Source organism: Cottoperca gobio, chromosome 13, assembly GCF_900634415.1.
Source record: "Cottoperca gobio chromosome 13, fCotGob3.1, whole genome shotgun sequence".
Taxonomy (NCBI): domain Eukaryota; kingdom Metazoa; phylum Chordata; class Actinopteri; order Perciformes; family Bovichtidae; genus Cottoperca; species Cottoperca gobio.
This window is the reverse complement of record NC_041367.1, coordinates 3,256,691-3,269,817: the sequence shown is the minus strand read 5'-3', so window position 1 is coordinate 3,269,817 and position 13,127 is coordinate 3,256,691. Positions and strand designations below refer to the sequence as shown.

At 40.7% G+C, this 13,127-nt stretch overlaps 1 protein-coding gene across 1 annotated transcript in view; it reads right to left on the bottom strand.

Moving 5' to 3' along the window:
* Nucleotides 1-6,538: 6,538 nt before the first annotated feature.
* The window catches only part of LOC115017910 (acetylcholinesterase-like), a 6,902-nt gene continuing 313 nt past the window's right edge, over nucleotides 6,539-13,127 (bottom strand). Inside the window, 9 exon segments of the mRNA XM_029446633.1 lie at nucleotides 6,539-7,153; nucleotides 7,799-7,956; nucleotides 8,054-8,263; nucleotides 8,474-8,784; nucleotides 9,052-9,108; nucleotides 9,110-9,239; nucleotides 9,583-9,734; nucleotides 9,830-9,962; nucleotides 10,219-10,453. Coding sequence (XP_029302493.1) covers nucleotides 7,059-7,153; nucleotides 7,799-7,956; nucleotides 8,054-8,263; nucleotides 8,474-8,784; nucleotides 9,052-9,108; nucleotides 9,110-9,239; nucleotides 9,583-9,734; nucleotides 9,830-9,962; nucleotides 10,219-10,453 — 1,481 coding nt within the window. The 3' untranslated portion in view covers nucleotides 6,539-7,058.

Here is a 13,127-nt window from a genome sequence, read left to right as displayed (position 1 = left end):
TTATAGGTGTTAAGTGTGCAGATACCTCAAACATCCATGGTCATTTATTTTATTCATCACTCCTGGTGTAGCTGCCGATTAAATCCTTCCTCACCTTCGCTTGTCATTCAGTGACAAAAGGCTTGGACAGTCCATCTGTGGATCTTATCCGTGTCTGAATCTCTCCATACCTCTCACTGACACTTTACTCTCTTCTCATTTAGCCAAAGCTGCAAAGAGGAGAATGTAGGGAGACGGCTAATTTCCACAAATAGAAATTACACAATGCAAACCAATTTCGGATCTATAATATGACGCACGACTCCTTTGCCGGGTCTGATTCACCTCATCGCCTCCTCCTCCTCCCCTCCTCCTTCGCCCAACAAGGTCAAGCCAGCAGTTTGTCTCTTTTGTGGTATTGCAATGATCTCGCAATACACTGGCAGAGAAACTCCTGCTTCTCCTCCTATTTAAAACCCTTGAGTGATCATTAAAGATAATGTGCTTCTGTCCTACACATTAGTACACGGTTCACATGTGATGAACTTTGACTTGCGCAGCAATTTGCACGGCAGACGACGAGGCTCCAACACGGACGATCACATCCTCTTACATCATCCGGTTTGCCCTGAGTCCTCCAAGTCTGTCCCGCAGTGCATTGCACCCACAGCACATCCACACAAGCCCGTGTGACAAGCTTTCTGGCTCCTGAAGCCAAGCCAGTTACTGTACAGTAGCAGTGTAGACAGATATGAATACATCATTTGGCTGTAGATCATTTTTTGCAGTTATGTTTTCCTCCACCATCCCCCCTCCCCCGAGCCGTCACCTATTTGACAAAATGCTCTACACATGTCACAGCACGTCTTCCCCCGAGTCATAACTCAACGCAGGGACACGGTTAAAATATTTATATTGATATTTTGTCAGCACTTGAACTAATAGATATATGTTTGATAAGAGTAAATGGCGATACACAGACACAGATGAGAGCTTTGCATCACACTTTAGTAATAAGAGCTGATACACTGCAAGTATCTTCCTGTGGAAATCTGAAATGAATCAAGCTGTTCCATTATCATCCTCGTCATTAGCACCGTGGATACTGTATTAAAACAGAAGAACAATTACATTAATAAGACTAGTGTTAAGTCACAGTGAGTAATCATGAGCCAAGTCTTTCTTTAATCCAAAAGCTAAAATATAATCAAATCAAATCAAATCAAATATATTTATATAGCCCAATATCACTAATTATACATTTGTCTCAGTGTGCTTTACAGACTGTACAGGATACGACACCCTTTGTCCTTAGACCCTCTGTCCTTAGACCCTCTGTCCTCAGACCCTCTGTCCTTAGACACTCTGTCCTTAGACCCTCTGTCCTCAGACCCTCTGTCCTTAGACCCTCTGTCCTCAGACCCTCTGTCCTTAGACCCTCTGTCCTCAGACCCTCTGTCCTTAGACCCTATGTCCTCAGACCCTATGTCCTCAGACCCTCTGTCCTTAGACCCTCTGTCCTCAGACCCTCTGTCCTTAGACCCTCTGTCCTTAGACCCTCTGTCCTCAGACCCTCTGTCCTTAGACCCTCTGTCCTTAGACTCTCTGTCCTCAGACCCTCTGTCCTTAGACCCTCTGTCCTTAGACCCTCTGTCCTTAGACCCTCTGTCCTTAGACCCTCGCATCGCACAAGAAGAAACTTCCTAAAAGAAACCCCAAAATTAAAAGAAATGTTAGAAACCTCAGGGAGAGACTGAGGAGGGATCCCTCTCCCAGGATGGACAGACGTGCAGTAGATGTCGTGTGTACAGGATAAACAACATAGTACAAATACAACATTTGACAGAAAATGATGTGTTGAAAAAAGAGAAAGTTTGGATGAATCCAGGAAAATGTCAATAAGGCTTCCCGGTGTCCAGCAGGACCAGGGCAGCAGGACCAGGGCAGCAGGACCAGGGCAGCAGGACCAGGGCAGCAGGACCAGGGCAGCAGGACCAGCCACGTTTCATGATCCTGATGTAAACTATATCAATGGCAACCTGCCACATGAGACACAGAAACTCCGGGCTGAGTTAGTAACATACATTTACATAAATGCATACAGATAGAGAGGGAGAAGAAGAGAGGGAGGGGAGGAGAGAGGAAGAGAAGGAGGAGAGCAGGGAGGTGTCCCCCGGCAGTCTAAGCCTATAGCAGCAAGCCTGAGCCAGCCCTTACTATAAGCTTTATCAAAAAGGAAAGTCTTTAGCGTACTCTTAAATGTGGAGAGGGTGTCTGCCTCCCGAACACAAACTGGAAGCTGGTTAAACTGGAGAGGAGCTTGATAGCTAATAATAATGATAATAATGATAATAATCCTTCTTAATGTCTAGGTGACTAAAAAAAGATGGCATTTAAATCCAAACTCATAAATGGGTTAGGTTATCACCTAAATATGACTTACGCCACAGGACAGGGTGGTATGAGGTGTGTGTGAGTATGCACACCAGCACAGCTCTACATTATTCTTCTCTCCGCCCATAAGTGTGAATGATTGTGGGAAGACTGCACATAATTGTCGTAGCAGGAGGAAGTGAGGAAAAGGAAAAGTTGAAATCAGGCAAGGTTGTTTATATTTGCTTCTTCACGGCTAAACAAGATCTCCACGCCCTGTGATAAACAATACAGTGTGCATAAAGATGATTGAAAAAAAAGGAAACGTTTCAGAGACCTTTTTCAATTTCCCTAGAATGATGCTATTATATTTCTCCGCTTCGACTCATCAGTGGCCTGATGAAAGCAGACTGCCTCTCCTTGCATCATCCAGTGTCACCAAATCCCTTCTCATTTTGAAAGTCCCTCTGTGTGTTCCTGTTTCATATGTTCTCTCTCTTTGCAGACTTTGTGTTTATTTTTCAACGTGCCGTCGTATCCCCAATACGTCTACCTCTCGCCATCATTTGTCTGCTCCCACACATCACAGCACAGTCTCCTCCTGTACCTCCCAGTTTCTTTCTCTGTTTCTCTTTCACTGACTGGATTCGTCCTTCCCCTAATCGCCTGTCTCATTTGAATGATGGGTGTCTCTGTCATAACTGACAGCCGAGGTCAGGCTCATTCTCGCTTTGCCACGGTGTCAAATAGCGTTTTCCGGTTAACTCTGGGGATGTCTGAAATGTCTCATCTCGATGGATTAACCAGTTGCGCGCTCATTGTTCACGGGCGTGGCGACGAAACCCAACATAAAGAAGATCAAACTGAATCAGGAGTGAAAGAAAAAGTTTCCATCCGTCTGAAGGGGATGAAAAGTGGTACTTATATATTTAACCTGTTAATAACACATATATTAAATTACACATGTACATGAGATCAATATTAGTTTCTTTTTGTTTTTCTTTGTCATTAGTTGATGACCAAAGCGGGAGAATACGAAGCCTCCTGCATCCTGTATGTTTTTCTTTATTTGGGATTTGAGTTTCATAGTTGAAGATAACATTTCATCATTTTGAACTTTAAGCTATTTTTCTTGTTTACATCATTAAATACACAAATATGTGATCGGATCGGATCCTTCCTATAAGTTATTTACCACAACAATGAAATGAATGCATTCATAATAGTGAATACTTGAGTCGAGTAAAGGTTTCCATACAAAGAAGAAATGTGTCTCTCAGCTGCACACTTCAAACATTTCCCTCGTCCTTTATAATCTTTTCTTGTTTTTAAATCTTTATATCTTTCAATGTAAAAATTCTAATTTCTCAAAATCAGCTTGCAGGGCTGCAACTAAATATTATTTTCTTAATTGATTAATCTGATTAGTTTTTATCGATTTGGCTCAAAACGTCATAAAATAGTTAGAAAAAAATAGTTCTTGAGTCCAAAACTTTTTTGATTTATTTTCATGTATAAGTGTCAAATCCTTGGCTAAAACAATTGATCTATTATTAAAAAGTTGGCTCTATGAGGATTGACCACTGTCACAGTTGTGGTGCTACATTAGAGAGATGCAGCGGATACGTCATCTGCTGAGATGCAAAGTGGGTGCCTCCTTTGCATAGTGAGCGAAGCAACAGCTGACATGACATGAGATACCTCTGCAAACAGGAAGCAGGAAATCTCTCAGTTTGCCTGGACATGTGTCAGTAATGGACCTGAAGGAAGATTGTCAGAAATGTGGACTCCACTGCTTGAACCTTTCACCACACAGGGATATTCATGGTTTGAAATATTTGTCAAGACGATTGTACATAAGCTGATAATTATCAAATCAGGAATTCAAAGGACTTACATTTAATCCACTTTTCACACATTACAGGTTAAAGAATATATGAAGAGAAGAAAATATTATATAATATCTAAAGTAAGAAGCAAAAGAAACTTGATTCCTCAGTAAATAGTACGACAAAAGGCTTTTCAACATTTAAGTTCCATGCAACACTTCTAACATCATTTCCAAAGGGTAACCCTTTTAAGGTCTGCAGTCTTCTTGAAAACTCTTCAAACGTTTCCGCCTCATGCGAAACAAACGTCGCTCTCTCACATCAAGCATTTGTCATTCTTTTGACAATGTGTGCTTTGCCTTGACTCTGCCTGCGGGGTTGGTAATAGTAATTTCACATGACACTCAGAGGGAGGTGCTGCCCTCTTAATTAATGAAGCTATCACTGTCATGCGCATTAATCACAGCTCACCCCTAATATCTGTCAAAGTGTCATGTCTGAGAACTAAACTGTGGCACTGACATGAGTCAAAACAAATAACCTCCTGTGAAGCAGCTGTTCGTCCTTCAAAAACAACAACATTCTGTATATGATTAGATGATAAAACTTTAGTTTCCTCAAGGCGACTGATCCAGGTGCTGTAGAGCTGGAACAGAAATGTAAGGAAGTTCTCCGTATGATACTATTTCACATTATATACATTTGAAAACCCTTATTCACAAACTGCTAGCATAACCTCTGAAACAGTCCGAACCTAAAACTTGTGTATAAGTCTAGGACATAATGAAATAAATAGAGAAACTGCTGTGGCCACGTGATCGCCACTCCACCTTTCACACCTGTCCCCCTACTGCGGCACATGGCAAGCCACCAAGGTACAGAACAGATGCAGCCAAGGACAAAACCCATGCTGTCCCACAGCATCATTCCCACTTCAGGAGCAATGAAAAACAGTTGTCTACTTTATGTGATCGTTCTCTGCTTTTCCTTGCTGAGCAGAGGCTGAAAGAACTCCTGTCCTGCACCTTAAAAGACTTTCTTATAGTCGTTTACAAAGATCCCCGTTGTCTTCTTTGTCTTTGTAGTGCTTCTTCTTTTGGTTGTTGTTGTTGTTGTTGTATTTATTTCATTCTCTCTCACCCTCCTTCCTCCGCCACATCACTGTCTTTTTCTTCATCCATTATGGATACGGCACATTGAAGACGATGTGGTTCTCTTTTGAAAACACCAAACGTTTCCGAAAGGAGATCACCTTTGCCAAATACACACCTTCCACAACTTTCCTATTCTCAGTGTGTGTATCTCACTGTCCATCCTTTCCTTTAACAGTGTCAGACATTAGCAGCAACTTATTGTGTGTGTGTGTGTGTGTGTGTGTGTGTGTGTGTGTGTGTGTGTGTGTGTGTGTGTGTGTGTCTGTGTGTGTGTGTGTGTGTGGTTGTGGGGCAGGGTAAGGATCTAAACAGATAAATGAATAGCTTTTCATTTAACAACTACAGGTACATGTTAGAGTCATATAAGAAGTCTTTGCAAAGTTATTTTTGTTTTAAATACCCCCGCTCACACACTGCGTACCAGATGCTCAAACTATGTAATTACTTTTTCACGAGAGGATTTCAAACAGCGTTCAAGGTCATTCAACCAAAGCGGTTAATTTCTCTCGAACATCTCATTAGCTTTATGTATCAACGCTCTGATCTTTTGCCCGGCGACACTGTTTATTATCACATTACTGTGTTCAATGACAGGACGACGAACAATAACACAGGAAGCTGAACTGTGAAACACTTCCGATGACAAGAATCCCGTTCAGCAAGTAAAAATGGATATCGCAAATATCGTGTGTTACATATAATGCTTTCTGTTGCTTAATATCATGACGACAGAAGTGGCAGGCGATAACTTAACTTACAGCTATTCACACCAAAAAAGAACAAATCAGTTTGTACTCCCAGATTCTACATGTACCCCTGCAATGAATGAAAGAGACACTGACCATTGTAACATAAAATGTGTCTGATAATAGAACGTGAAGAAGAAAAATCTGGAACGTTCAGTTAAACTACATTATTTCAGCAAAAATAAAAAATAAAATATATATTTTTTATAAATCTGATTTTGACCCATTTTCTAATATTCAAAGCGAACACAGAAATAACACTTGTGTTCCTTTCTTCCTTCCTTTAAGGAAATAATACGCCTGTGTACAACTTAGAGAAAGTAACAACAAGTGTGTGTTATTCAGTGTGTGTGTGTGTGTTTGAAGAAGCACATGTCCGTGTCTATCAGACAAACTATAAATAAATCAAAATTAATACACACAAAAAAGAAACACCACACTGTTGTTCAATGTTATATCCAAATATTTAATGGTTATTACATGCTCGTTACTGATCAATACGATAGACAACACATCAATACAAAGCCACAGCATCCCTGACATTTGGGACAGAACAAGGAAATCATTTGTTTTCTTCAGGTTCAAAAATTATTTGTGTAAATCAAGTTTCCAAATCTGAGTGTTTGAAGTCAACTGCAATTTATTCAGAAACTGATCTCAGATTATGTGTGCACTAAAAATTTACATTTACTGTAAACACCATTTTATATAATTTTAATTAATTTTTTTAATGGCAGCTGACCATGAACTAGTAATCCGAAATAACATTCCTGTGTCATAATATAAGCCACTAAGTATGCATCGTACAGTACAGTGCCAGTACCTGCAACAGAACAGGTGATGCTTGCTCCATCTGTTTAACTAAACCAAAACTAAACCAAAGTATTCAGTAATCACACATTTTTAAGTACTATTAAAGACCAAACCATCCTATTTAATGTAAACTGTTATATATGGATGTAGAGATCATCACTCTATCAATAGGTTAAAGTTATAACCAATAGAAAGAGGAGGAAGGTGTAATTACAGTGGTGTATCATCCCGTTTGCTTTAACACAAGAGAGCAGATCATCTGTGGAGAAAGAGGCAGACAGAGAGACTTTTATTTTGTAGTCGCATGTGTTTAGTTACATTTACTTACATTTAATGTTCATGTCACTTTCAATCAAATTGATTTGTAACATTTTGCATAATGTAATTTGGAAAATAGAGAAAGGTTCATCATGGTTAAAGAACGTGATACATTGAAAAAGTAGAGAGTGCTTTTATATGGTACCAAAAGATATGTGTCTGTGTGTGACTAATGACCAGCGTGGAGAAGTGTATGAGTACAATTCATCCTGCGTGCGATCAGCGTTCAGTGAAGTGATCACTGACCCTCCTCTCCTCCCACTCAGACCTCCAGAACTGTGGTGAAGTCGAGGGGAGCAAGCCAGGAAACACATCTCCTCCACAGGCTAAAGAAGGCAAAACGCCTCCCTGGCAGAGCCTGACGCGATAACTCCTACTACAGAGAACTATATAGAGCTGTGTGCATGTGTGTGTGCAATAGATGGATAGATAGATAGATGGATAGATAGCTAGCTAGATAGATAGCTGGATGGATGGATGGATGGATAGATAGATAGATAGATAGATAGATAGATAGATAGATAGATAGATAGATAGATAGATAGATAGATAGATAGATAGATAGATAGATAGATAGATGTCTAACCTGAGACTTTCTGTACTTTTGGCATTAATGTGTCCCAGAAGTGACACTCCTTAGCTCTCATCATCCTATTTTGTTCTGGATGGTTGTAGTTCAGAGTGACATACTCCTGCTGTTCAGGTGTGAACACGGGCCAGTTGGCTCCATCAATGCCTGGATTCCTGACAAAAAGAACAAACAATCAAAACAATTCAACAATACCATGAGGAACCTCAAACAGTAGTATGTGACTGATTGTCTGTCTATAATATTGCGTACCCTGTCCGGGCAAAGTTGGCCCAGTGTTTCATAAACTTCTTGGTCATGTTCACTTCATTCTTCGTGTATCCCAGGGATGCATTCAGAGGCATTCCGAAGACAAATTCTATCTCATAGCCGTGCATCACGCCCATCCATTTTGGCCAAGGATTGACGGACGACCGATGGTCAAATGAATAAAGAAAAGCTTTACCGCCCCGCTGTGAGTACCTGGGGGGAACATTGAAATATTGAACATAAAGGCTTCTGTGGTAGTTCCCGCTACAGTATGTGTCTCCAGCAGCACATTTCTTCATGGTGACACACATACAGACTCACAAGGTCGCTCTTGTATGTATATGAAGTATAAATAATATATTACATTAAATGCACAAGTGTTAATTGGGCGGTTTACCATTGGAACTCAGGATCGCACTTTACCTGTGAGCAAACTCTAGCAGAGGACAAACGAACATTCGGTCTCCAACCAGACTACCCAGCAAGTTCCGATTTTGCACTCTGTTATTCTCATCTTTCCACTCAGTGTACTGGAAAATGGCAGCATCTCTTGCGACATCACTTGCATGTGGTATTGTTTGTGCCACTCCTTTCAGGAAGTCATTCCTGCTGATGAGACTCTCACCGCTGATGTTAAATCCAGGAAATCCATACATTAAGTAGTATGTCCCTTCGTCTTTGTTTGAACCAAATAGCACCTCTTTCTTTGGCAGGGTACCGGTACTGAGCAGAACCTGCAGTAGAAAAACAAAAAAGGTAGTTTACAAGATGTTTTTGAATTTGTTAAATACTACTGTGGTGGTAATAACCCTGTGAGCTTAGTTATGATGATAAGCTTAAACCAGTTGGTTAAAATGAAAGTTTTTAACACATCTACTTGTAGCCAGGTGATTCAAGGTGCTTTGGGTGATGGACATTTACTAGTAACTAAAACACACATGTGCAATATGCAAATTCACACCTAATGACGTCTTCACATACACAGACACACACACACCTACTTCAACTGTATCTGGTAGGAAGTCCCCATCAACATGAGGGACAAAAGGTATGTCTACTGATTGCAGGCTGTGTGAGAACATCATATTGCTTCGTTGAGATTTTCAGAGGATCAGCCTGCTGCATACAAGCTTCCATATCAGCTGGAGGAGACGTGGGACACCCCAGTAACTGCACCAGCTTCATGGACCTGGATATTGGTGTTAGAGAGGGACCAAAGCAATCGGTGTGTGAGGGAGACGGAAACACATATTAGACACATTTTTGAGAATCTTTGATCACATCTTTGATCAAGGACCATGTGTATGTCCATGCTTTTCAAATTTACCAGGACACATATTGTGTTGTATGACACTTTTCTTTGGAAAGAAATAAACGGATCATGCCTGAGCATGTATCCTATTCATTTGGTATTACTTTTAATGGATGTTGCAGCTTCAAACAATCAATGTGACGATGAATAACAGTGTTATAACATATCGTAAGAGTGAAGGAGGGAGTGAAAAGATGATGACTGAATTAATACACCCTACCTGCGCCAGGTCTCATCCTGGCTTATTGTTGCCCAGGGTGCATTAGGAGAGCCACTCTGCATCACAGCCCTTTGAAAAAGACTATGGCTGCCTGGGGAGAGCAGATGGAAGCCCACAGATGCTGACCCAGCACTCTCCCCAAACAGAGTCACCTGGAATCAAAAGCCGCTTATTTTGTATTGTTTGATTAAAAAATGTAAACAAATCTTGTTATCTGATTTTAGGATATAAGACAAAAACATTTTACCTTTTTAGAATCACCTCCAAAAGCAGCTATGTTGTTGGCTACCCAGTGGAGGGCCAAGCGCTGATCCAGCAGGCCAACATTGCTCTGGAAGTTCTTGTTGTCAGGAATAGACAGGAAACCAAAAGCTCCGAGTCTGTGATAAACGAGCGCAAGAATGAAGAAAGACGTTAAGAGAAGACAGATAAATACACCTACTCTTTAAGATTTACCATCCCATCTACATGAGTACAGAGAAGGGTATTGCACATCGTGGAAAAGACTTTGCTCCTTCGCTTTGCTTACTGCACCCAAACCAGAGAACCTCCTCCAAGACATCCAAGAGTCTGCAGTTACATACAGTAGCAAAGTCCACTTGTGTTTTAATATGTTCAGTTTACTTCAGTTCTTACCTATAATTCATTGATACCACAACAACACCTTCAGATTTACTCAAGAAGCGACCATCATAAATGTCCAAAGAGGATGTTCCCTGAGTGAACCCGCCTCCATAGATCCAGACAAGGACCGGAGCCAGTGGGGGGGGCTTAGTCTGGGTTGTGTTGATACGTGGGGACCAGACGTTCAGGTATAGGCAGTCCTCACTCACAGGAGTGTTTGGGTTCCACATCTCTGCACCTTCGAACTCTGGAAAAAATGACAATATTTAGCCATGCCACAAGTGATTGATTGGGACTTTTAGTAGAGGTGTACAGACACTTCATTATCAGAATCTGTTCAACCAACAAAATGATCTGTCTCTTTATCTATATTCGGATAAAAGACCGAAATTGGGCGACGTCTCTTTTCCAATCTAATATTCATTGGCAATGCTGTTTTCTGTGCCTTCAAAGCATCCCATTGATTTAATATTGGCATATAATAAATGATGACAAATACACTTTTCATCTCTCTGTTTAATTGAAAAGTGTTATGAAATGTATGAATATTGACTGAAATACAAGGTAAAAGGATGTTTCAATAAAAACAACAGGTTATAAGCTTCATTGTACAGGCTGCAGGGGTTTGAAAGAAATCCAGCTGCCAAACCAGGCTTGTGTCTTGCTAGCTCCCGCACATCACGCCTCCTCCTCCTCGGTGCAAGACATAGCGGGGAACAGTGAGCTCTCAGCGCGCTGCCTGCTGTGCACTGACTCCAGATGGTAGCAATAACTTTTCATTAATATGTAGTTAATGAAACAACTCTTGGCTGGGTTGTTTAAATGTAGGACAGTTAAACATACAGCTAAAACGACAGGTTCTAAGGATCATGTTGAAGTGTAGTTTCTAGTGTTTTGAAAGACATTCAGCTGGGAACGGTGAGCTAATAGCCGGCTGTGCGCTGACTCTGTGGGGGGCTACGAGGGGCAAAATACAGCGATAATTTTTCCATAATGTGTAGTAAATGAAATGTCCAGTTAGTGAAATCTAATTCCTATGTGACAAACAGATTGGGGATTTTTATGTTGTGGCCAACCAAGATGGTAATAATCAATTTGGATAATTTGGATAATGGAATAACAGAAGAAATATCTGTTTCCATCACATTATTTGTGCTTTCCCCAATAAGGTCATTGGATTTGCTTCCCCAGGCTGTCGCCTAGCGATTGATAGAGACTTGTATCTCTGTTCCTGCAGATGTTTAGAGGTAAACATACTTGCGATATCAGTCGTACAGTAAGTTAAAGTTACTTCATTAGGACACTTTATCGCAGGCAATTGTGAGATTAGATATTATCTGAAGTACCACTTCAATTTGATTAACTCATAAAGCCGTTTATATTACAGTGCAGTTTAGGACAAACAGCTCTCAAACTGTTACGAAAAGCAGCAAATAAATAAATCACTTGTTGTGTAATGAGTACCATTTGTCCAAAGCAGAAACAGCGGTCCAACATCAATGCTTTCAATCCATATATATCTGTGTTGTCATATCTATATTTGGAGTATAATTTGGGCGTTTTCTCGTGCATATGTCTGGCACTGTTTGTAGCTGGCTTCTAAACAACCCCTGACAGGTGGCTGTGTCTACAAATAGCTTTGCATTCATGCCCTCGAGTCCCATCTCCAACACCCTTCTGGGCGGGGTACTAGGCCAAATTCCAATTTTTGGATGTGTGTATATGTGCTTGTGTATAATTAAAAAGATTTTTCTTGGCTATACTGATAAAATGGCCCACAATATTATCTTAACATCCACATCCAAGATTAATTACTTCTTACGATACAGTAATAAATCATGTGTGCGTGTGGGGGGGGGAGGGTTGTGGTATGGTGTTACATAACTGCCGCCTCCCACTTTCAGTAAATGCGTACCGTACAGTGGTCTTTTAAGGGCAACGTTCATTCAACGTGTTACTTAGATGGACTCACATTCATGTGGTGTGCTCCGTCAAGTCCGAGCAACAACTCTAAATAAAGTATTAACGTGTTGTTTCAACGCTCTGAGGTTTTGCAAAATGCATTTTTGTTGGGTTTGCTTTGAGCAGTCTTTCCCAAAGTCAGGGGTGATCCTCCAAGTGACGATCAACCAGATTTAACTCAGTGGATTTCAGTATGAAAAGTTTCAACAGGGACAGCGCAATGAAAAGAGGCTATCAAGTTGCATCATGGGAAGTGTTGGATCCAAGGTTTTCAAAGCTTGAACTATTCTGAATAGATTTCAATCTTTTTCTCTCTCTCTCTCTCTTGTGAATCCTTCAATTGTATGGAAGTTCAGCGGCTACAGGGACACATTCACGTTTGTAACGATTGTGCTTATCTTGGACCCCGTCGCTCTCAAATCCTAATACCCTGCTGGATAGTTAACGGCTTTAACTTTGACATCTTGACATTTTCTCACTATTCAAATAGTGCAAATGTTTATCCACATGCACACTCATACACTCCCCCACTGTACATGCACACTAACCCTACACTCCTCAGTTTGTTTTGCAAGAAATGCTGTCGAGCTAACACTTAAAGTAAAAAATTAAACCTGGCACGTAGTGAAGACCTTGTAAATTATATTGTATATGGATATTTTTTACCATAAATACATACTTATACTTATTTATGTGCAAAATTACGTGCGTGCACAAAAACATTGTGGCTTGCAAGAAAATATATAAAAAATAAAAAACTATTTTGGGACTTCAGGGGCGCTGCAGAGACCTGGTGAGTCATCAAGTACTGGCTGCCCTTTCAGGCAGGTGTTTTTAATCACTGGACCTCTTTTTGGCAGGGATTTCACTCACAACACCCACTTGAACAATCCACAGTGCATAAACGCAGCACAGTATACCATACATAAATGCATTGTGTCCATCAGTGTAAACATGTA